The sequence below is a fragment of the Sus scrofa genome, chromosome 1 (genome assembly GCF_000003025.6).
Source record: "Sus scrofa isolate TJ Tabasco breed Duroc chromosome 1, Sscrofa11.1, whole genome shotgun sequence".
NCBI lineage: Eukaryota > Metazoa > Chordata > Mammalia > Artiodactyla > Suidae > Sus > Sus scrofa.
The window spans coordinates 269,170,672-269,195,766 of NC_010443.5; the positions used below are offsets into that span (position 1 = coordinate 269,170,672).

Consider the following 25,095-nt stretch of genomic DNA (forward strand, 5'->3'; position numbering starts at 1 on the left):
TTATTACAGAAGATTCAACTCAAGTACAGCCACATGGAAGAGGTACAGAGAGTGAGGGCTTAGGGGAGGGGAGCACAGCTTCCATGTCCTCTCCAGATGCGCCATCCTGCCTAGCAGCTCGCGCATGTGCTCACCAACCCAGAAGCTCCTGGAGCCTCACTGATTCACGGTTGTTTTTTTTGTTTTTTGCTTTTGGCTTTTTAGGGCCGAGCCCACGGCATATGGAAGTTCCCAGGTTAGCAGTCAAGATGGAGCTGCAGCTGCTGGCCTACACCACAGCCACAGCCTCAGCAACGCTGGATCCCCGACCCACTGAAGGAGGGCGGGGATCGAACCTGCATCCTCTTGGATTCAAGTCGAATTTGTTTCTGCTGCACCACAGTGGAACTCCTGATTCAGGAGTTTTAGGTGGGCTTTTATTACATATGCACGATTGATTAAATCATGCCACAGATATGGCCCTAAAAAGCAAAGCAAAAAAAAAAACCAAGAAACAAAAAACCAAGAAATCATTAGCCATGTGACTGATCTCAATCCCTTTCCCCTCCTTGAGGTCGGTCTAGGGGTTGGGGCCAAACGTTCTGACCCTCTAATCATGTGGTCCAAGGGGTTTATTCTGAATAACAAAAGATGCTACCCTCACTCAGGAAATTCCAAGGGCTTTAGGAGCTCTGGGCCAGGAACCGAAGACAAAAATGAAATCTATTTCATCTTATCATATGTTCCCATTGGCTCCTTCAATTACATACATAATATGAGTAAAACCCATGAGCCTGCTATGCAAATGCCACTTCAAGCCAAGTCGCCAGCACCACCTTCCCAATGCATTCACAATCTGCCCTGTGTTCTGGGCAGGTGTTGCACTCCCCGAATGAATCAGATCCCACTTCTCCCTTTGGCCAGCGGCACAGCCTCAGGCAAGGCACCTCACCTCCAAAGTGATTTCCTTACTTGCAGAGTGAAGGTGGTAACTCCTGTCTCATAGGGCTGTTTAATGAGGCGATGGACGCCCAAGGCCGGGCACCCAAGCGTGTACCGGCTGCTCCTTCCCCTTCTGTCTTTGTAGACACCGGCATTCTTGGCCCGGACTCTGTCGCCTGTGGGATGTGGCTGTCTTCCCTGTCAGATACTCAGCTGAGGCCAGCATCTCCCTCTTGCTCTCGCTCTCTCTCTCACACACACCTCCCCCACTCCCCCCAACGGTAACACATACCACCGCCTGAGCCCTTAAGCCTGGTTTTCCCATTAACTAACTGGGTGATTCAGACAAGTCCCAAGTCCCTTCTCCGGGTCTCAAAATATCTGCCTAGGAGTTCCCGCTGCGGCTCAGTGGTTAACCAATCCGACTAGGAATCATGAGGTTGAGGGTTTGATCACTAGCCTTGCTCAGTGGGTTATGGATCCCGATTTCCGTGAGCTGTGGTGTAGGCTGCAGATGCGGCTTGGAGCCTGTGCTGCTGTGGCTCTGGCGTAGGCCAGCAGCTACAGCTCCGATTTGACCCCTAGCCTGGGAACCTCCATATGCTGTGGGAGTGGCCCAAGAAATGACAAAAAGACAAAAAGACAAAAAAAAAACAAAAAAACTTACTGCATCAAAAGGCTCTGGAGGAGTTCCCATTGTGGCTCAGTAATAACGAAGCCGACTTGTCTCAATGAGAATGCAGGTTCGATCCCTGGCCTCACTCAGCGGGTTAAGGATCTGCCGTTGTCATGAGCTGTGGTGTAGGTCACAGACATGGCTTGGATCCTGTGTTGCTGTGGCTGTGATGCAGGCCAGAAGCTCCAGCTCCAATTCGACCCCTCGCCTGGGAACTTCTACACCGAGGGTGTAGCCCTAAAAAGAAAAAAAAGGGTCTGGGAGCTGAGGTTCCGGGAGGTGGGAGGTGCCTTCCATTTGGACTAAGGCCCCATCAGCAATCAGCACCAGCATGTGAAGCAGAGAGAAGCAGCCAAGAGGAGTTTACATAGCTTAAAACTTTATTATGCGCAAAAAGTACTGGCTTGAGATGTCAAGTCTAAAGGCAACTGCCCAAGATCAAGGTTAGGGAGGGATGCCCGAGTCCTGGCTGAGGCCGGGGCTGGGCCTCAAGGCCACTACCCTCTTGAATTCTGCCCTTTGAATCCCAGATGAGTCTGTGGAGGCCAGAGGAGACCCAAGACCTATAGCCCAGCCCAGGGATGGCCACGGACAGGCCCAGGCCAGGACCCTAGCTGAGCCCCATGGGGAGGTGCTCTTGACTCCCCCAAGACCGAAGGGGGGCTCCTTCCTGGGGTCATTCTGTGTTACAGAGCAGGGGTCCTCCAGCACCATCGACCCCCAACCTGCGAATGGCTGAAACCCGGAGAGAGGCAGAGCTCTGCAGTGCATTCAGGACCAGGCAGGGCAGGGCCCACGGGGCGACCTCAGGGCCTGAGCCCCTCTTTCCACTTCTGCAGCTTCTCGTCCATGGCCTGGAGCGTGGATTCATCCTGCACCAACACAGATGGGTCTTACCCTTCTCCCTGCACCCTTGGGGAAGTTGGGAGGCTTGCGGAGGTCTTCCCTCCCCCAGGCCGGACTTTTACCTTCATGAAACAGAAGCGGATATAGTGGTCGAAGAGCTTCTGATGCGGCAGGCTAAAGAAGATGGAGACCGGGATGGCCATCAAGCCCTGGGAAAGAGGAAGCTCAGGTCTCAACATGGCCCCACAGCCCAGCAGGCCTTGGCGGGGCTGCGCTGCAGGGGGACCGGGTCGGGGAAGGGAAGTTAGCGCCAAGGCAGCACCTCCCAGTGCGGCGTCAAGGTCAGAGGAAAAGCACCCCAGAGCCTCATTCCAAGTCCCTCCTTATGCACAGAGGGGAGAAGGAGGCAGAGAGAGGGGAGGCTCACATGGCCGGTCAGGGCAGAGCCAGAGAAGAAGGAGCCTCAGAATCATAGCTCTGAGCTGGATGGGCCTCAGAAGTAATGAGTCAACTCCTCCCTGTCCAGATGGGAAGACGGAGGGCCTCAGGGGGCAGGAATTCCTGCCAGCCCGCAGGGCATATTGGAGCAAATTATAAACAGGCTCCCCAGTCCTTGAAATGGATGCAACCCTGTACCATGGCTCATACCAGGGGCTGGGCTGGATTTTGGCTCCTCTGCCCGCTGGTTGGGCACCCTTGGAAGTGCAGAGCCTGGAAAACATACACGGGGCCCTGGCAGAGACTAGGCCGCCTTGTTCTTTTTTCCTTTCTTTTTTTTTTTTTTTTTTTTTTGTCTTTTGTCTTTTTTAGGGCCGCTCCCGTGGCATATGGAGGTTCCCAGGCTAGGGGTCTAATTGGAGCTGTTGCCGCCGGCCTACACCAGAGCCACAGCAACGCCAGATCTGAGCTGCATCTGGCTCACGGCAACGCTGGATCCTTAACCCACTGAGCAAGGCCAGGGATCGAACCCACAACCTCATGGTTCCTAGTTGCATTTGTTTTCGCTGCGCCACGACGGGAGCTCCTCCTTTCTTTCTTTTTTAGCGCCGCCCACAGCATAAGGAGTTCCCCAGCCAGGGATCCCGTGGGAGCTGCATTTGTAACCTATGCCACAACAGCAGCAACGCCAGATCCACAATCCACTGTGCCAGACTGGCACTTGAACTGCGTCCTGGTGCTCTGGTGACGCCACCCATCCCATGGCGCCACGGTGGGGACTCCTCTTTTTTTTTTTTAGATTTTATTTTTTTAGATTTATTTTTATTTTCTTTTATTTGGCCATGCCCACAGCACGTAGAAGTTCTGGGGCCAGTCATCAAACCCATGCTACAGCAGCGACATGACCCACAGCAATGACAAGGCCAGATCCTTAACCCTCTGCACCACCAGGGACCTCCTAGCCCACCTTGTTCTTTTTTTTTTTTGCCTCTTTTAGGGCCGCCCCTGAGGCATATGGAGGTTCCCAGGCTAGGGGTCGAATCGGAGCTGAAGCTGCCAGCCTATGTCACAGCCACAGCAACGCAGGATCCGGATTCGAGCCACGTCTGCAACCTACACCACAGCTCACGGCAACGCCAGATCTTAACCCACTGAGCAAGGCCAGGGATCGAACCTGCAACCTCATGGTTCCTAGTCGGATTCGTTAACCACTGCGCCACGACGGGACCTCCAAGCCCACCTTGTTCTTGATCATCCACTTGACGAAGCGTCTGTCATAGGGCTCGTCCGCAGCTCCTGGCAAGTCGGGCATCTTCTTCTCTGGGGGACAGAGGCCATGCTGAGCCACGGGCAGCCTCCAGCCCCCCACACTTGGCCCAGCGTGGCTGGTCCCACTCACTGAAGTCCGAGACGTCTATGATGAGGAAGTAGCTGCCCTGGGGGACGATGGGCCTCAGGCCCACGGACTGCAGGCTCTGTACCATGTGGTCACGGCTGCGCTGCACGGCCTGCGGGAGCTGTACAAAGTAGCTGCTGGGCTGGCCAAAGTGCAGCTGCTCCCGCTCAAAGCTCTGGGCGACGGCGGCCTAGGGAGGGGGGAGGGACAAGTAGGTCAGGCCAGCCTGGGCTCTTTGGCCCTCCCCCACGGGGCTGCACCCTGCCCCTCCTCACCTGGGCCTGCGTGGGACAGTGAAAGACAGAGTTCTGGTGCACGGTGCGCAGGTGCCTCAGGAGACGGTCCGGGCCCAGGACCCAGCCCACCTGGACCAGGAGCACAGGCAGGGGGTGAGGCTCTTTGGGGCCTGGCCAACCCCCTCCTGGATCCCCAGGCCAGCCTCTCCTACCAAGGGGCTTACAGGGAGGAGCCACCCCCTCCGCCCCCCCGCGTTGACTCACCTTCCAGCCCGTGGCACTAAAGGTCTTGCCAGCGCTGCCAACAGTCAGGGTGCGTTCCCACATGCCGGGGAGGCTGGCTGCCCAAGGCCAAAGAGAGTGGCTGCTGAGATGGGGGCGGGGGCAGGCGAGGGGTGGGAGCTGGGCCCCAGCCGGCACTAAGGCTCTCACCTCTCCCCTAGGACCCCATTAGCCCTAAGCCATTTCCAGGACTTATTTCAGCTTATCCTCCTGAGAACCCTGGGAAGCAGGTGCCCTTGTGTTCCCCTGTCCTCAGAGAGGTGAAGTCACTGCCCCAGGTCACGGACCTGTGTGGGTCCAGACCCCTCGGTCCTGATCACCAGGCCTGCACGGACTCCCCAGGTGGGGGCTCAAGGCTACAAGTGTCCAGGGAGTGGGGGCCCCCTGGCCGGCCTGGCTCACCGATGCTGATGTGCTGGTACTGGTCGTAGACCAGCCACTGGTAGACCTCGTCGGCGATGCACACCACGTCATGCTGCTGGCACAGGCTGGCCACCAGCTCCAGTTCTGGCTTGGAGAACACCTGCAGGGACCCGCCCCAAACAGAGAGGCCTGCTCAGAACGGAGGATGAAAGGACACTGCCACAGGCGGGACTGAGGGCTCTGTTGCCCCACCCCATCCCTGCAACACTGGCCCTGGGAGGTCAATTGCAAGATAACGCCAAACAATGCATATAGATCTCTGACCGGTTCCTGGCACAGAGCTCCTAAAACCCTTGTAAATTCCTAGTGATAAGAGCACGTAGAGGCACCTCTTGCTCTAATATTTGGTCTTTGCAATTTTTTTTTGGCTGCACACCTGCAGCACGCAGAAGTGTCCAGGCTGGGATCAAACCCGCACCATGGCAGTGACCTGAGCCACAGCAGTGACAACACCAGCTCCTTAACCCACTGAGCCACCAGGGAACTCCTATTTGGTCTTCGATCTTGACCTCGACATAGAGCTCCCGAAACCCCTGTAAATTCCTAAGTGATAAGAGCATCAGAAGCATTTTTGGGAGTTCCCATCGTGGCTCAGTAGTTAATGAATCTGACTAGGAACCATGAGGTTGCAGGTTTGATCCCTGGCCTCTCTCGATGGGTTAAGGATCCAGCGTTGCTGTGAGCTGTGGTGTAGGTTGCAGACTCGGCTGTGGTGTAGGCCGGTGGCTACAGCTCTGATTAGACCCCTAGCCTGAGAACCTCCATATGCTGGGGGTGTGGCCCTAGAAAAGACAAAAAAAAAAAAAAAAAGCTTTTTTGTTCTAATGAGATGACTCTAGGTGGGCTCCTAGATCGGGGCTGGTTGTTAAAAGACCAAGTGAGCCATGATTAGAAGCCTGGAATTTCCAGTCCCACCCCTTTCCCTGCCACTTCTCCAGAGATGGGGAGGTGTGTGGAACTGAAGTCAATGATTGAAACCCCCATGAAAATCCCATAGGATGGGGTCTGAGAGCTTAAAGGTGGGTGAACACATCCAGGTACCAGGAGGTTGACGCATCCCCAACTCCTCAGGGCCAGAAGCTCCTGCATCCTTAACCCACTGAGTGAAGCCAGAGATTCAACCTGCATCCTCACATAGACAGTGGGTTCTTTTTTTTTTCTGTCTTTTTGTCTTTTTTGCCATTTCTAGGGCCACTCCGCGGCATATGGAAGTTCCCAGGCTAGGGGTTGAATCGGAGCTGTAGCCGCTGGCCTACACCAGAGCCACAGCAACTCGGAATCCGAGTTGCGTCTGCGACCTCCACCACAGCTCACGGCAACGCCGGATCCTTAACCCGCTGAGCAAGGCCAGGGATCGAACCCGCAACCTTATGGTTCTTAGTCGGATTCGTTAACCACTGAGCCACGACAGAAGCTCCCTAGACAGTAGGTTCTTCACCTGCTGAGCCACGATGTGAACTCATGGTTTCTTATTTTTTGTTTTCTTTCCTATCGAAGTACAGGGAGCACACATGTAACAGAGCAGGGACTGCAGGAGTCCCCGGGAGGTGGTCTCTCAGTACCTTGCCCAGGGGGTTGTTGGGTGTGTTGAGGACCAGGGCTTTGGTGCGAGGCGTGAACTTGCTGGCCAGCTCCATGGGGTCCAGCTGCCAGTTGCTGCTGGAATCCAGTTCCCCGTCCTGGGCGGGGCTCTGCAAGAAGAGGCGGGAGAGGCTGGCAATACTTAAACCCACCTAACTTGCATCTCCAGGGATTCAGCCTTCCTCTCACCAGGCATCTGTCCCCACTGTCTCCTCTGGGGCTCTGGACACCCCGCCCCCCATCCTGGAGATGCCAGCCTCCTTCACGTCCTTCCTGCTTTCCTACCTCCCAGGGTCCAACCCAGCACAGTCCTTGGGCCCTTCGGCCCCACCCCCCACCCCCACCAGCATCCTCACCGGCTTCAAGGACACAAACACAGGGAGACCCCCTGCCATCAACGTCATGGGCTCATAGCAGTCGAAAAAGGGCTCAATGATGATGACCTGGTACAAGGGTCAGATTAGCTGGGGTCAGCACCACCCTGACCCTCCCCCCCTGCCCCCCGGCCCTAGCCTTGCCCACGCACCTCATCTCCTTCATCCACCAGGGCCTGGAAAGCCGTGAACAGGGCCCCGTAGGCACCCACAGTCACCAGTACGTTCTTCAGTGGATCTAACTCCTGTCCCAGCAACTTTCCGAAGAAACTGGCCAGGATCTTTGTCAGGGGTGGGTAACCCTGCCAGGACAGTAGGGGTCAGCCACCTGGCTCAGCCTGAGCCCATCCTCCTGCTCAGGGGCATCCAGGCAATTCTAGCACCTTCCAGCAGGAGGCCTGGGGGCAGAGTCAGCTCCTGTGGGGTGAGTTTGTTCACCTCCACCAGCGCTTGCCATGAATCCTGTTCTGTGCCAGGCCCAGCATCAGGGCTGGGATTGGTGGAGAACCAGATGGGATTCGGGGCTCCAGACGCCTTCACGGAGCACAGTCCAATGGACCCCCAAAGGAGCAGCAACCCCACCCTTTATACACCTCCCTTAAAGTTTAAGAAGCACTTTCGTGCCATTCGATCCTTGGCAGATTTACAAGAGAGGTATTCTTTGATTCCCACTGTTTGAGAGGTAGAAGAAAGGAGATGCCTTGCCCAAGATCCCACCAGCTAAATTGCAGGAATAGGGAGTTAATATGCTGCATCTTTGGAAGTGGCTTCCCCTACTTTGAGAGGGGAAGATTGGATCTTTGTGCTTATTGGCCAACAACACATATGAATCACGCCAGGCTAAGCAAAGGGACTGAAACCAAAGATCTAGAATTTAACTAAATAATTCACTAAACCAGGTTTGACCACATAGAAATGAAAGATTTTCTGCCTGCCAGAATATCCCATGTGCAAAGTTAAAAGACAACGAGAAAAACATGGCGACATAAGAGGTAAGCTATGTCATCTATAAAGAGCTCTTGCAAAGCAATAAGACAGACACCCAAGTGGAAAAAATGAGGTTGGTCATGAAAGAAAAAAGGTGCCGATACCTAATACACATATGAAAAGAATGAACTGTCCTGCCAGCTCTGACACCAGCCTGCTGGTGGGAATACGAGTAACTCTTACTGGAGGGCAATTTGACAATATCTATCACAGGCTGAAATGCTATTCCCTTTGATTCTCTAGTTTTACTTCTAGGGATTTATCTGAGAGAAATCACATATATGTACCAAGGTGTATACACAGCGAGATTCACTGTGGCACTGCGTAATAGTGAGACACACAGGAGTTCCCATCGTGGCGCAGTGGTTAACGAATCCAACTGGGAACCATGAGGTTGCAGGTTGGGTCCCTGCCCTTGCTCAGTGGGTCAACGATCCGGCGTTGCCGTGAGCTGTGGTGTAGGTTGCAGACGCGGCTTGGATCCCGCGTTGCTGTGGCTCTGGCGTAGGCCGGGGGCTACAGCTCCGATTCGACTCCTAGCCTGGGAACCTTCATATGCCGCGGGAGCGGCCCAAGAAATAGCAAAAAGACAAAAAAAAAAAAAAAAAAAAAAATAGTGAGACAGACAAACAAGACCATCAGTGCAGGGCTGGATAATGAAATTATGGCACATCTAGGCAATGGAGCCATGAAACACTGTAATGCAGCCGCTAAAAAGAAGGAGGCTATTTTGACATGGAAAGATGCCCTTCCCACAGTGAAATAAACTAGTTTCAGAACATTATTTAGAGTATGAGTACATTTGTGTTAAAAATGTGACACAAACCTCACATGTGGGTTGTGTATGTATGTCTCTGTGTGTGTGTGGGGGGGTGTGTTTATATAAGGGTTTTTTTGTGTGTGTGTTTTTACAGCCACACCCACAGAATATGGAAGTTCCCCGGCTTGGGGTTGACTTGGAGCTGTAGCCAACGGCCTAGGCCACAGCTACAGCAATGCGAGATCGAGCTGCATCTGCGACCTACACCACAGCTCATGGCAGCGCCAGATCGTTAACCCACTGAGCAAGGCCAGGAATTGAATCCGCATCCTCGTGGATCCTCGTCGAGTTCATTAACCGCTGAGCCACAAAGGGAACTCCTACTCTGTGGTTCTTTACAGAGAGACTTTGGATGTAGAGTCAAAACAATCAGCAGCTTGTCTTTCAGGGCTCAGCATAGTCACCTCCTGCAGGAAGCCCTCCCTGATCTCCCAGCTTTCATTTCCTCCTTCCTGCTCCAAGTGCCCTGTGCTCCTCCATCACAGCGGTATCAACCACCTTTGTTTTCTGCTTTGGTTTTGTATTTTGGTCTGCTTTTCCCAACAGACCATGAGCTCCCTGCTGATATTTTTCTGGCTTTCCTCTCAACCACGAACAGTCCCGGGAACAGAGGAGACAGTTGGTGAACACTGAGCCACGCTGGACTGGATTTCTGGGCTCTGGCCCGTAAACCCTGACACCCAGGTGGACCTACTGCGCAGAAAGTCTGGGACAAGCTATGTCATCTATAAAGAGCTCTTGCAAAGCAATAAGACAGACACCTCCTCCCCCCGGGCCTCCTCAGAGACTCACGAAGGCCTTCGTGTACTGGTTCAGCATGAAGTCTCCGCTGACGGCGTGCTGAAAGGCTTCCAAGGCAAAGTCTGGGGGTGGGAAGTCGGGGAAGCCTTGGCCCAAGTTCACGACATCCGCCTCGCTGGCCAGTTTGACAAACTCCACCCTGGGCAACAAACGGACAGTGGGTACCAGCCCACCCCTCCACCCTGACCTGCACTTCCGTTCCCTTCCAGGGGGGGTGGTGAGCAAGGCTTTTCCCACTTTCCACCGTGAGCCAGAGTGAGAAACCACTTTTACACAGCAAACCCTGCAGAGCGCAAACACGGGACTCGGCCTTCTTCTTCTGGAATGATCTATTGCAGTATTTCCCATCCTGTCCAACCCTATTCCTTAGGGACACTAGTTGAGCTTCTCTAAGTGGAGTTCCTGACCCAGGCAGGCATCTGTCAGCACCAGCCTGAAATGCTTGCTCACATAAGCTCTGAGGGTCAACCAGTGAGCCCAGCCAGCCTTTGATTCCACATCTAGTGGTCAAGTTGTGCTCTTGGCCATTACCCTGGAGGGACTGGGGCCCCAGCAGCCCTGGCATCTGCCATCCCTGCCCCCCACCCCCCACCTTTCTTCTGGCCCTGCCTGATGGCCACCTCTTCAAGGAAACTGGGAGAGAGGCTGAGAGGCTGGAGGGAGAGGCTGGTATGTGGTTCCAGGTTGGTTAGAGGCAGAGGAGTCAGGCTTGGCGGAGTTGAATTTGCCTAATGAGAAATATCACTGTGTCTAGAACAGGTCCTTTTCTCCCCAGAGCTCATGATGTCTCTGAAGACATAGAGTTGCTGAGGCTCAGAGAGGCCAGCGACCTGCCCAGAGTCACACAGCTGCTAAGGGCAGAGCCGAAATGCACATCAGGTGGCGGTTGTCCCATGGTGGCCGGGACAGCTGCCCTTTAGGCTGGGTCCCTAGGGGCCTATTCTTCAGGCCATCACCCTGGGCTCCCTGGGGACCTGGGGCTTTTTATGGCCCTCCTCCCCTGTCCCATTCATTCTTCCCAGGCTGGCCCCTGCTCTGCCCGGCCTCTGCATGTGACTCTCTTGGCCTCAGGCCTCCCTTCTGTGCAATGGGCGGGGTGGGGTGGGGTGGTGGGTTTGAGAGTCTGCTGAGTCTGCGAGTCAGGAAAGATTCTGGCCACCTCAGCCTGTCTCCTCATTTCCTCCCTCTGAGCTGGACCTCACCTTACCTGCAGAATGGGCCACAAGACTGTCTACCTGCCTCACAGAGAGGAACAGAGGGTGGCAGCCTGGGGAGCAGGACCCTGGATGCCCAACCCTGAGGACAGCAGACTCTGTGGGGCCCTTGGGTGTCCCCGTCCCAAACACCACAGAGCATCGGAGGAGAAGATGGAAGATCTTTGCAAAACACAAACTGCTCTATAGGAGGGGAGTTTGGTAGGAAAAACAGTGCTGCTTTTTGTAAAAGCAACAGCCAATTATTATGATTATTATTTTAACATATAGAGGTATCTCTGTGCCCCCAAATGCATAGAGGCGCCTCTCTGGCCAAAGGTAAAGCGGGGGGGGGGGATGGGCTGGGGGGGAGCGGGAACGATATGAAATCTTTCTCTCAGGTCTTCCACTGCATCCATCCTATGACTCGTGACAAAGGGGACTTGGCCTTTCACATTTAGATAAGTCAGTAAAGGAAGACGTTGAGCTCTGCCCTTGTTGGTGAGCTGCCTGTGTCTGACCTTCTCAGATTCCTTAGCTTATCTTGCTCTGTACTCAGTGTGAAATGAAAGAATCCCTGGAAAGCCTGATGCCTGGCCAGCCCTCACAAGGTATTTCACCTCCCTCTCCCCCTCCTCCAGGGCCCTTCAAGGGAAAAGGAGCTACCTTCATTTGCCAGCTGTGGACCTGAGGCTCATAGCAGGAGTTTTGCTGGCCCCCAAATCACAGCGGAGCCAGGTGAAGCTGAGATCCGAACCCAGGTGGGTCTCATCTGTCCCCTCCCACCTTCCCCCTCACCCCGTCTGAGTCCATGGCCGTCCTGGGGACCACTGAGATACTGCAAACCCGAGGGGCCCCAGCCCTCCCGCCCAAGGGGCCACCCACACCGTCCCCGGCCCTGCCTGGCTCACCACGGGTTGTGGTCGATCCCGTCCAGCCGTCGAGCCTGCAGCCGCTTGGCCATGGCGAGCTGGAGACAGATCAAGGGGAAAGTCAGCGTGGTGGAAGCCCAGCAGCTGAGGTCTGCCTGCCGCCTGCCTGGCCACTCCCCCAGGAGCAGGTGGAGAGGCAGCGCCCAGAGAGTGGGCGGCTCCTGCCTGCCTCCCCCGCACCCTGGCCAGACTCCTCCCCTGTCCACCAGCTTGGACTTGCCCACCTGCCAGCCCAGGCACCATGTGTCCTGAGACAGGCCTGGATTCCCTCAGGTTAAAGTCTGACCAGGAGGGGCTGGAGCTGAGGGGGAGGGGCAGGAAGGAGAGGGAGGGGGAGGGGGGGAGAATCTTGGCGAAGGTGGCTGGAGCAGGTTCTGGTTAGAGAGGTCTTGCTAAGCTCTTCCATTCACTTCTCCGGAACCATTGTACAGATTAAAAAAATGGAGTCAGGAGTTTCCCTTGTGGCACAGTGAAAACGAATCCAACTGGGAACCTTGAGGTTTTGGGGTCGAGCCCTGGACTAGTGGGTTAAGGATCTGGCATTGCTGTGAGCTGGGGTGTAGGTCGCAGACGTGACTCAGATCCTGCGTTGCTGTGGCTGTGGTGTAGGCTGGCAGCTGTAGCTCAGATTCAACCCCTAGCCTGGGAACCTCCCTGTGCCACGTGTGTGGCCCTAAAAGGCAAAACAACCAATCAAATGGATTGGGGGGGGGGAAGCAGAGAGAGTGATGTGTCAAGGTTACACAGCAGAGGCACTCAGACTCAGGCCTGTTCGAGAAGAGACCTCCATCTGCCTCGGGGTAGGGGGGACCCTTGCTCAGGCCCGGGGTGGGGTGGGGCCTCGAGGGCCCTCCCCCTCCCCTACCCTGTGCTCCTTCCAGGCCAGCTTCTCCCTCACCCATAGGGGTGCAGTGTGAAGACACTGGCCAGATCTGAGAACCACCAACCCCGAGTCTGAAGCCTGCCTGGGCTGGGTGACAAGCGCAGGCAATGTAGCTCCTCCTGGCCTCAGTCTCCCCATCAGTATAATGGGAGCATGAGCTTCCTGGTCCCTGAGAGGGAAAACCATGTCGTCACCCAAATGTTAAGTCAGCAGTGATTACCTTTGGTTTGTTAGTTAATAGATATTTTTTCTTTTTTTTTTTCTTCTCTTCCTTATCATTATTCTCCAAATTTTTTAATTGTGGTTTATTTTTATAAAGTAAATGAAAAATGTGGGAGAAAAATCACATTTTAGAGGTATGTTTATAAATGTGATATACAGATATCAAGAAAATAGGCTACGAAATATTATGTGTGATATAATTATGTTTTATTAAAAATACCCTAATATATATTTGTGTGTGTGTATATATATACAGAATATATACGTATACAGGTTTCTTTTTTTCGTTTTTTTTTTAATGGCCGCACCCACGGCATATAGAAGTTCCTGGGCTAGGGACTGAATGTGAGCCACAGCTGTGGCAACATGGGATCCTTTAATCCACTGTACCAGGCCAAGAGTGAACCTGCATCTCCCCAGCGACCTAAGCTGCTGCTCAGGGGGATTCTTAACGCACTGTGCCACAGTGGGAACTCCTATATACATTTTTTTCTACCACCATTTGTGAAGAGAAGAAAAAGCTTAGAAGGAAACCTATCAAAATGTTAACAAAGCTTCTCTCTGAGGGCTGGAATTTCATTTAATTATAGGTGGGCTTGCTTTCTTTTTGGTCTTGCCCATATAGCATGTGGAAGTTCCCAGGGCAGGGATCAAACCCACACCACAGCTGCAACCAGAGTCACAGCACTGACAACGCTGGATCTTTAACCTGCTGAGCCACGGAGGCCCTCTTTGCCGTGCCTGTGACATGTGGAAGTTCCCAGACCAGGGCTCGAACCCAAGCCACAGCAGTGACCCAAGCTGCTGCAGTGAAGCCAGATCCCTGACCTGCTGCACCACAGAGGAACTGTGATACCATATTTGATGATACCGCATCCGATTGATTCTGATTTGTGTATTTTTGCACACTGCACTTTCTCTGGATTTTGATGGCTTATGTTCTAGAGCAGGAGGTTCACTGGCAGTTTCCGCCCTTCAGTTCCTAAGACAAGGGTGCATTTTACAACTGACGGCATTATGGATTCAGTGAGATAAGGAATTACTTTTGAACTGGGTGTGCATCATATTAAAAAAAATAAAGCGGAGTTCCCGTCGTGGCGCAGTGGTTAACGAATCCGACTAGGAACCATGAGGTTGCGGGTTCGGTCCCTGCGCTTGCTCAGTGGGTTAACGATCCGGCGTTGCCGTGAGCTGTGGTGTAGGTTGCAGACTCGGCTCGGATCCCGCATTGCTGTGGCTCTGGCGTAAGCTGGAGACTACAGCTCCGATTCGACCCCTAGCCTGGGAACCTCCATATGCCGCGGGAGCGGCCCAAGAAATAGCAAAAAGACAAAAAAAAGAAATAAATAAATAAAGCAAAGATGAGTCGGGGGCAGTGGGGGGATCAGGTAGAGGCTGGAGTGAGGGAAGCTTGAGGAGGGTTTGAGGGGGGAAGGAGTTGAGGGGAACAGGGGCGCAGAGAGAGAGCACTGGAGTAAATGGAATGGAGTGGGTTTAGGAAGGAGACAAAAATGGGAAGACCCGGAGTTCCCGTTGTGGCTCAGCAGTTAATGAAGCCGACTAGGATCCATGAGGATTCGGGTTGGATCCCTGGCCTTGCTCAGTGGGTTAAGGATCCAGCGTTGCCATGAGCTGTGGTGTAGGTCGCAGACGCGATTCGGATCCTATGTTGCTGTGGCTGTGGTGTAGTCTGGCGGCTGTAGTTCCAATTCGACCCCTAGCCTGGGAACCTCCACATGCTGCTGGTGCGGCCCTAAAAAGACCAAAAAAAAAAAGAGAGAGAGAGAAAGAGAGAAGACCCCAGAAACTCAAGGTGCTCTAAGGAGCAATCTTTAAGTATGCCACACAGTACTTGGAAAAGTAAGGAACCAGTGCCTGTTCTTGAGCTTATGCATAATATATTTATTCAGGAGTTCCCGCTGTGACTCAGCAGTAACAAACCTGAATAGTGTTCATGGAGGACACAGGTTCAATCCCTGACGTCGCTCAGTGGGTTAAGGATTTAGTGTTGCCGTGAGCTGTGATGTAGTTTGCAGACACGGCTCGGACCCCATGCTGCGGTGGCTGTGGTGTAGGCCAGTGGCTACAGCTCCAATTCGACCCCTAGGCTGGGAACTTCCATATGCTGTGGGTGCAGCCCTAAAAAGACCAAAAAAAAAAAAAATATATATATATATATGTGTGTATAGGTATATGAATATACATATATGTATGTGTGTATAGGTATATGAATATATACATGTATGCATGTGTATTCAGCCAACATTTATTAAGCACCTGAACACTGGGTTGGTACAGGGGATGATGCAAAGGCAAGAGCACCAAGGAAACACTCAGATACAGAGCTACAAATTCTAGATTAGAAGCAAGTGCAAAGGAGGGGCCCCACACCCAGGCTGCAATCAGAGAAGGCTTCCTGAAAGAGGAGGCTCATGCACAGCTTTGAAGCCAGGACTAAGCCAGATTCTAGGAGCCCTGGTCATGCAGGCAGCCAAGCATGAGGGGCTAGAGCACTTACAGTCTGGTGCAAGCACCGAGTGAGCGAAGCTCCCGACTTCTGTCCCCAGAGGGGCCCCACCAGGTGCAAACAGATGGCCGCTGCATTCCTGAACATGCCCCCCAGAGCCACGGGGCACTGACGACCGAGGCAGAGGAGAAGGGAGGAGAATGCTCTGGCCAGAAAATGGCTCCAAGCCCACGACTTGGGTCCCCCACACACAGCTCTAATAACAACAACAATAAGGGCTAATATTTATTAAGTGGTCCCTGGGTGCCAGGCCTGGCAACAAGCACTTTTGTTGCATGACTATCCCTCAGTCCTCAACACCCGCCCCTCGCCACCGACCCCGACCCTGCAGCAATCAGAGTGACTCTTTCAAAATGTAAATCACCGCTAATGAAAAAAGTGACTCAGGCGAAGTTTATGGATGGGCCCTAACAGCACAGAGAGGGTCAACCCTCCATCGTGTTCTGACTCTGGAAACACACAGGCCACCTGCAAACTAGTTCTGTGCTAAACCCAAATCTAAATCAGACCATGCCAGAGTTCCCTGGTAGCCTAGTGGTTAAGGACCTGGTGTTGTCGCTGCTGTGGCGTGGGGCTGATCCCTGACGCAAGAACGTCCATGGGCCGAGGGCGCAGCCGAAAAAACAAAGCACAACAGAAATACACATAAGCATGAAAAATAAATATTATAAATTAATAAATACATCAGACCATGCCTCTGGATTACAATACAAGGGACACCACGTTAAATGACCCCACGGAGATGCAATCAACAAATTCAGACTTATGGAAACTCTGCAGAACAAATGACCCTGCTCCTTCAACAAATACAGTATGAGGGGGAGAACAAGCCTGGAGCTTTATAGATTAAAAGAAACTTGGAGTTCCCATCATGGCTCAGTGGTTAACGAATCCAACTAGGAACCATGAGGTTGTGGGTTCGATCCCTGTCCTTGCTCAGTGGGTTAAGGATCCGGAGTTGCCATGAGCTGTGGTGTGGGTTGCAGACGCGGCTTGGATCCCGAGTTGCTGTGGCTCTGGCGTAGGCCGGTGGCTACAGCTCCAATTCGACCCCTAGCCTGGGAACCTCCATATGCCTCAGGGGCGGCCCTAGAAAAGGCAAAAAAAAAGCCAAAAAAAAAAAGAGAGAGAGAGAGAGAAAGACTTAACAGATATAAGTAAAAGAGCGAATTTCTTGAGAAAGAAGAAAAATGTTGAAAGACACGCTGCACTATTTCCAAGCTTACTAAAAAGCTAAAGGAGGAGTTCCCATTGTGGCTCAGAGGAAACAAAGCTGACTGGTATCCATGAGGACTCAGGTTCAATCCTTGGCCTCGCTCAGTGGGTTAGGGATCTGGCATTGCCGTGAGCTGTGGTGTAGGTTGCAGATGTGGCTGGGATCCTGCGTTGCTGTGGCTGTGGTGTAGGCCAGTGGCTACAGCTCTGATTGGCCCCCTAGCCTGGGAACCTCCATATGCTGTAAGTGCAGCCCTAACAAAAAAAAAAAAAAAAAAAAAAAAAAAAGACAACGACAATGACAACAAAAAAAAGCTAAGGGACTCAAGAAAGTGTGGTACTGCCATAAGGATAGACGTATAAGTCAATGGAATAGAATTGAGAATCCAGAAATCAATTCTCACATTCATGAACAATTGCTATTTGACAAGTGTGCCAAGAAAATTCAATGAAGAAAGAATGGACTTTTTAACAAATGGTGCTGAGCTAACTGGATAGCCACATGTGATAGAATAAATTTGGGGACTTACTGTTGTGGCTCAGCGGGTGAAGAACCCGACTAGTGTTCACAAGGATGCAGGTTCGATCCCTAGCCTCTCCCAGTAGGTTAAGGATCCGGTGTTGATGCAAGCTGCGGTGTAGGTCGAAGATGCGGCTTGGATCCCGAGTTGCTGCAGCTGTGCAGTAGGCGGGTGGCTGCGGCTCCAATTTGACCCCTAGCCTGGGAACTTCCATATGGCCCAGGGGTGGCCCTAAAAAGAAAAAAAAAAAGGGGAATAAATTTAGACTGCTACTTCACACCATACACAAAAGTAACTCAAAGTGGATCACAGACCTAAATATAAGAGCTAAACCATAAAAACCCTAGAAGAAAACAGGAGTAAATCTTTATGACCTTGAGTTAGAAGATGTTTTCTTTCTTCTTCTTTTTTTTTTTTTTAATTTTCCCACTGTACAGCAAGGGGGTCAGGTTATCCTTACATGTATACATTACAATTACATTTTTTCCCCCACCCTTTGTTCTGTTGCAACATGAGTATCTAGACATAGTTCTCAATGCTATTCAGCAGGATCTCCTTGTAAATCTATTCTAAGTTGTGTCCGATAAGCCCAAGCTCCCGATCCCTCCCACTCCCTCCCCCTCCCATCAGGCAGCCACAAGTCTCTTCTCCAAATCCATGATTTTCTTTTCTGAGGAGATGTTCTTTTGTGCTGGATATTAGATTCCAGTTATAAGTGATATCATATGGTATTTGTCTTTGTCTTTTTTTTTTTTTGTCTTTTTGCCTTTTCTAGGGCCACTCCCACGGCATATGGAGGTTCCCAGTCTAGGGGTTCGATCGGAGCTGTAGCCTCCAGCCTATGCCAGAGCCACAGCAACGCGGGATCCGAGCTGCATCTGTGACCTACACCACAGCTCATGGCAATGGTGGATCCTTAACCCACGGATCGAGGCCAGGGACCGAACCCACAACCTCATGGTTCCTAGTCGGATTCGTTACCCACTGCGCCACGACGGGAACGCCAGAGGATGTTTTCTAATATACAACACCAAAGCACAAGCAACAAAAGAAAAAAAAAATCAGATAAATTGGACTTCATCAAAATTAAAAACATTTTTTTCCTTTTTTTTTTTTTTTTTTTTTTTTTTGGCTGTGCCCATGGCATTCGAAAGCTCCCAGGCCAGAACCCTCACCATAGCAGCAACAGGAGCCACAGCAGTGACAGTGCTGGATCCTTAACCAACTATGCCACAAGAGAACTCCTAAAAACTTTTAACAAAAACCCACAGTATGGGAGGAAATACTTGCAAATCATAAATCTGAATGTCTCCAAAGAGATATAAATGGCCAGTAAGCTCACAAAAAGATGCTTAACACAGGTAGTCACTATGGAAATGCCACATGAAGATACCCACTAGGATGACAGTTACAAGGAAGATGGATAATTTCAAGTGTTTTGAGGATGGGGAGAAACTGGAACCCTCGAACATGGTTTCTGGGCATGTAAAATGGTGCAGCTGCTGCAGAAAATCGTCTAGAAGTTCCTCCAAATGTTATACATAGAGTTTCCATGTGACCCAGCAATTCCGCTCCTAGGTATAGACTTAAGAGAAATGGAAATAAATATGTCCACACAAAAAGTGTACATGAATATTCATCAGCAGCATTATTCCTGATAGTCAAAAAAAGGGAAACAATCTAAATGTCAATCAATGAACCAAATGTGGGACATCCATGATTCAATGGTATCATTTGACAATAAGAAAGAATGAAGCACCGACACCATACAATATGGATGAGCTTCGAAACACTATGCTCACTAAAAGGAGCCAGTCACAAAAGCCCACAAGCTGTATGATTCCATTGCTAAGAAACAGGCACATCTATAGAGATAGAGAGTAGATTAGCGATTGCTTTGGGCTGGGAGTGGGGTGGGAGCCTAGGGGTAGGGGGTGACTGCTAATAGATACATACCAGTGTCTTTTAGGGGTTTTTTGTTTAGTTTTATTTTTTCAACTTTTTTTTTTTTTTCCTTTTTAGGGCTGCACCTGCAGCATATGGAGGTCCCCAGGCTAGGGGTCAAATCAGAGCTGCAGCTGCTGGCCTAAGCCACAGCCACAGCAGTGCAGGATCCTAGCCATGTCTGTGACCTACACCACAGCTCACGGTGATGCCAGATCCTTAACCCACTGAGCGAGGCCAGGGATGGAACCCACATCCTCATGGATACTAGTTCCTAACCTGCTGGGCCATGACAGGAACTCCTGTTTAGTTTTGGTTTTGGTTTTGGCTTTTTTTGGCCACATTACAGCTGTGACCACAGCTGCTGCAATGATGACACCAGATTCTTTATCTGCTGTGCAGATTAAGGAAACAAAGACAAGGGAATGAACTCCTGCTGGAACTTTCTGGGAACTGCATTGCATCTGAGACTTCTTTTAGCTTGCCTTCCTTCCTTCCCCCACTCCTTCGAGGAGGTCAGAACAGAGCCCTGAAAAATAAGTGGGTATCTAGGGAGTGTGGGGGCTGTTCTATATGAAAAGACTTAAGAGATAACAATAAGCAAATACAATCTGTCACCCTTCACTGGATCCTGGATTGGTGATGATAGTAGAACCATGAAAGCTCACCAAAGGTGATGGAATATGATGGAGGATAATGTGAGAAAAAGAATGTATATATATGCATAACTGGGTCACCTGCTGTACAGCAGAAATGGACAGAATACTGTAAATCAGCTATAATAAAACAGTCTTTAAAATAATAAAAAATAGGAATTCCCACTGTAGCTCAGTGGTTAATGAACCCGACTAGTACTGATGAGGACGAAGGTATGATCCCTGGTCTTGCTCAGTGAGTTAAGGATCTGGCGTTGCTGTGAGCTGTGGTGTAGGTTGCAGATGTGGCTCGGATCCCGTGTTGCTGTGGCTCTGGAGTAGGCTGACAGCTACAGCTCTGATTAGACCCCCTAGCCTGGGAACCTCCATGTGTCGTGGGTGCAGCCCTAGAAAAGACAAAAAAAAAAAAAAAAAAAAGGTACAGACATTGAAAAAAAAAAGTTCACCTAAGGTGCCTGTGAGATAATCAGAGAAAACTGAATACAGTCTGAACATCAGAGGACACGACTAAATGGAGGTCAAGATCTTTGGTGTGACAATGTGGGTGCTGACACAGGGGATGGCATTCTTAGGAGGCACATGCTGAAGTATTTAAGGATGAAGGCGTGGGGTGTCTGCACCTTGCTTTCAAAAGATTTGGCAAAGAAGACATTCATATATAAAGGCAGGCAGGGACAAGAAGGACATTAGCAAATACAGCCCAATGTTAGCTCGTGTTGAATCTGGGTGGTGGGCAGGTGAACAATTCCTTCACCTTTTCTGTGTGTCCAACTTTTTCAACAGAAAAAGCTGAGAGGTGGGAGTTCCCGTGTGGCTCAGCAGGTTAAGGATCAGGCATTGTCACTGCTGAGGCGAAGGTTGGATCCCTGGCCCAGGACTTTCTGCTTGTCTCAGGTGTGGCCAAAAAACAAGAAAAATCACGTGAAATGGTCCATACCCATGAGGTGTGAGTCAGAGCCACAGCATGAAAGGAGCCTGGGCCTCTCATGTTCCAGGAGAGCCATCACTTAGCTCTGGACTTAGTTGATGAGAGAGAGAGAAGGAGAGTTAGATCTTATTTAAACTACTATTATAGGCGTTCCCATCATGGCGCAGCGGAAATGAATCTGACTAGGATCCATGAGGACATGGGTTCGATCCCTGGCCTCGCTCTATGGGTTAAGGATCCATTGTGGCCATGAGCTGTGGTGTGGGTCACAGCTGTGGCTCGGATCTGGCATTGCTGTGGCTGTGGTGAGGCCAGCAGCCACAGCTCCGATTGGCCCACTAGCCTGGGAACCTCCATATGCCCTTGGTGTGGCCCTAAAAAGCAAAAAATAAATAAATATAAACTGCTATTACTTTGGTTTCTCTCCCATTCATAGCAAATCAGGCCTGAGTCATAAACTCTGAGCTCAAAACCACGAGGAGCACAGCTGAGACGAAATAAGCCACAGTGAAGGAAAAGGCATGCCAGGGACCCATGGGGTGTCTTGGTGGGAGGGTCCGAGAACTTATTCTAGGACTCAGACTCTGGTGGGGTGACTGCTGTGAGGCTCCAAGGAAGTGGAACGGTGCTTTCAGAAGCAGGGATAATTTTATGGTCGGATATGGTAATAATTTTACTTACAGGGAGGGCAGGCTAGAGAGGGGCTAATTATTATGGGTAAAGAAGCAGCCGTCCCTAGGAGTTCCTGTCCTGGCTCAGTGGTAATGAACCCAACTAGTATCCGTGAGGATGCAGGTTCGATCCCGAGTCTCACTCAGTGGGTTAAGGATCTGGCATTGCCGTGAGCTGTGGTGTAGGTCGGCAGCTGCAGCTCTGATTCAACCCCTAGCCTGGGAACTTCCATCATCTGCCGTGGATGCGGCCCTAAAAAGCCAAAAAAAAAAAGAAAGAAGAAGAAGCAGTCCCTCATTTTAGCCTGAAGTTATGCGCGCTCGATAAAGTTCATGTTTGTGTTCAGACCTGATGAGGAAGGGAGGAGTTGTTTTTTTGTTTTTTTGGGTTCTTTCTTTCTTTCTTCCTTTTTTTTTTTTTTTTTTTTTTTTGCTATTCTAGGGGTGCACCTGCAGCATCCAGAGGTTCCCAGGCTAGGAGCTGAATCAGAGCTACAGCTGCCGACCTACGCCACAGTCACAGCAATGCGGGATCCCAGCCACATCTGCAACCTACACCTCAACTCATGGCAATGCGGGATCCTTAACTCACTGAGCGAGGCCAAGGATCAAACCCACATCTTCATGGGTCCTAGTCGGGTGCATTAATCACTGAGCCATGCAGGGAACTCTCGGGAGGAGTCTTGTTTTTGTCTGGTTTCATCAAGATCACAGAGAGGCTTTGTCTGATGTTGCTGTTCTGTGAAACTGCTCTGGTTCAACAAAAGACCAAATCTGATCTGGGTACCAGACAGCGCCTGGATTCCAGATGCAGCTTTGCTTTTTCTAAATTCTCCCACTAAGAATAAAGCCCCAAATCTTTTTTGTTGTCTTTTTGGCCACAGCCATGGCATATGGAAATTCCTGGACCAGGGACTGAATCTGAGTCACAGGTGTGATCGACACAGCAGCTGTGGGAATGCCACATCCTTCACCCACTGCACGAGGTCAGGGATCAAACCCGCACCATCACAACCCCTGATCCTTAACCCACTGTGCCACAGTGGGAACTCCAAACCCCCAATTTTTACCATATACTATAAAGGCCATATTAGCTCAGACATGAAGGCCTTCTGTCCCGGCTCATTTCCTGCCACTGTCCCTTTTGCCTGCGGCACCCCCTGCCCCACCCTCCACCACACTCACCATTCCTGTCTGTTAGTTGTTCCCATGTATTTACTCTCCTTACTCTATAGCAATACCAGCAAACCTTGGGCCAGAGCAAATAGATCAGGCTTGGCAGGACAGTCTTTGTCGCAGCTTCTCAGATCTGCTGTCCTAGTGGGAAGGCAGCCTTGGACAAGTACACAAACAATGTGACTGTACTACAGTAACACTGTACACACACACGCTGGCAGTGCAACAGATTTGGACCATGGAGTTTTGAGAGTTTTTTGGTCTTTTTAGGGCCGCACCTGCGCCATATGGAGGTTCCCAAGGCTAAGAGTCGAATCAGAGCTCCAGCTGCTGGCCTACACCACAGACTCAGCAATGCAGGATCTGAGCCACGTCTGCAACCTACACCACAGCTCACAGCAACGGCAGATCCTTAGCCCATTGATTGAGGCCAGGGATCGAACCTGCAACCTCATGGTTCCCAGTCAGATTCATTTTGACGATGCCACAAGGGAACTCCCAAGGTCCTGATTTTCACTTTGCTCAGCTTTTTACTTGTAAGGACAGAGTAGCAACCTTTCAGCTCCTTACATATAGGACTGGAAACCTGAAGTTCAACATAACGTATCTGTTCACATTATCTCATAACTATCAGTAAAATGCCCTTATTATCCAGGAGAAACAAGGAGTTCCCTGGTGGCCTCGCGGTTAAGGATCCAGCACTGTCCCTGCTGTGGCTCAGGTTCAATCCCTGGCCTGGAAGTTTTCATATGTCATGGGTGCAGCCAACAAATAAAAGGGGGGGGGGAATAAAAGGAAAGTCATTTATAACCTGCTAATGGATATTTTAGTAGGTACATGTTCAGGCTTGCTCACACTAGGAATATTCTATCCATATTCATAACAGCTCATGGCTGTTGGTACTTGCTAATAAGAAACAAGGCTGGCCTGAACTGGGCCACTCCCTCACCCTGTCCCTTCTAACCCCCCTCCCAACTTAGCCTCTTCTTCCAAAGTCTTTCAAAGAATCGCAGGGCCCTGAAAGCTAGCGATCTGTCCGAAGGTGGGGCCCTGCCTCTTCTGTTCCTCAATCGTCAGCTCTTCTGTGCATATTCTCTGGCCAGGCCCTGGCATGGCGCCAAGACCACAGTGCAGACCAGGCCCAGCGAGAGAGGCCCACAAGCACTGTGTCTCCTTCAATTGTCCAGCAAGTGTTTTGTGACAAGTGCAAAGATGTGTGCTACGGCTGGAACCGTGTCCTCCAAAAGGATCTGTCCAAACCTCCGGTACCTGTGCATATGGCCTTTTTTGGAAACAGGATCTATGAAAATGTAATCGCTTTAAGATGAGGTCCTACTGGACGAGAGTGGACCTTCATCCCATGTGCCCTGTGTCCTTATAAGAAGGGGAGAGGCACAGCCACAAAGGGAGAAGGCTGTGTGATGCAAGCAGAGATCAGTGATGTGTTTGCAAGCCCAAGAAGCCAGGGATGGCTGGCAGCACCGAAGCGAAGGCAAAGGCGCGGGCCCCACTCTCCTCGAGAACCTTCAGAGAAAGCACGGCCCCAAAGACACCTTGATGTCGGATCCCATGCCTCTAGAACAGCGAGAGAATAAACTTCTTTAAAACCACCCAGTTTGTGGTACTTTGTTACAACGCCCAGGAGCTAACTCTTTAGTTAGCCAATAGAGGGCTCTGGGGAGGTAAGGAGCGCTCCTTGAGGCTGTGCCCTGCCACTGAGTCCCAAAGGAGGGGACAGGGTGCGGGAGGGAAAAGGCTGGGGAGGGGAAGAGACCTGAAAGATTCCAGAAGCTGAGAAGTCAGTCTGGCCAGAGCTCATCCTCTATTTCTCAGAATTGAGAGAACGCCCTGGAAACCAGAAGTACTCCCTGATCCCCGTGGCTAAGAACCAGAACTTGGGGCAATGAAGGCCAGGGCGGTGATGACAGCAGGGGAGGAGGGACCTGCCACGTGGGGGAAGGGCGTCGGCGCACTTCAGCTCCACCCAGCCAGAGGATGCTGCGAGGCGCAAGGCCGGGTCACAGCAGGTGCCCTGGGCCGGCTGGCTGTGTGCCCTTACATTAGCCGAATGCGGGGTCGGCGGCTCCTGTCCTGGGCCCGATGTCCTGCTGACTCCTCCAGATGGACTGAATCCCACAGGAACCCCCCTCGACCACCTCCTGACCGCTTGGTTTGAAATCTGCCGGGGCCTGGTAGACAGATCCTCTCTCTGACACGGTCGCCCATGCCACCCCATGCCTATCAGTTCTCCTATAAGGTGTCCACACCTCCTCTGCCCCAGGTCAGGCCTTTATCAACTCACTGGATTACAGTGGTAGCAATAACGTTAATACAATCAGCACTCATTTGCTCACCCTGCACCAGGCACGGTGATAAGAACTATACGTGTGTCTTTTTTTTTTTTTTTTTTTTTTGTCTTTTTGCTATTTCTTTGGGCCACTCCCGT

The 25,095-nt window shown here is 51.4% G+C and overlaps 1 protein-coding gene across 12 annotated transcripts in view; it reads right to left on the minus strand.

The window, feature by feature from the left end:
• Positions 1,957-25,095, minus strand: part of KYAT1 (kynurenine aminotransferase 1) — a 36,926-nt gene continuing 13,787 nt past the window's right edge. For 3 of the 12 annotated variants that reach the window (XM_013993919.2, XM_013993920.2, XM_013993915.2), the window contains exons 2-14: positions 11,886-11,944; positions 9,773-9,920; positions 7,326-7,475; positions 7,156-7,242; positions 6,781-6,909; positions 5,198-5,318; positions 4,778-4,854; positions 4,553-4,642; positions 4,281-4,467; positions 4,122-4,201; positions 3,092-3,175; positions 2,566-2,652; positions 1,957-2,469 (exon numbers count right to left, since the gene is read on the minus strand). In XM_013993919.2, the coding sequence (XP_013849373.1) occupies positions 2,404-2,469; positions 2,566-2,652; positions 3,092-3,175; positions 4,122-4,201; positions 4,281-4,467; positions 4,553-4,642; positions 4,778-4,854; positions 5,198-5,318; positions 6,781-6,909; positions 7,156-7,242; positions 7,326-7,475; positions 9,773-9,920; positions 11,886-11,938 (1,359 nt within the window). In that variant the 5' untranslated portion in view covers positions 11,939-11,944 and the 3' untranslated portion in view covers positions 1,957-2,403. Of the gene's footprint in view, positions 2,470-2,565; positions 2,653-3,091; positions 3,176-4,055; positions 4,202-4,280; positions 4,468-4,552; positions 4,643-4,777; positions 4,855-5,197; positions 5,319-6,780; positions 6,910-7,155; positions 7,243-7,325; positions 7,476-9,772; positions 9,921-11,885; positions 11,945-15,529; positions 15,735-25,095 lie in introns of all 12 variants that reach the window. The other 9 variants (XM_021069820.1, XM_005660504.3, XM_005660500.3 and 6 more) reach the window with 4 other exon arrangements.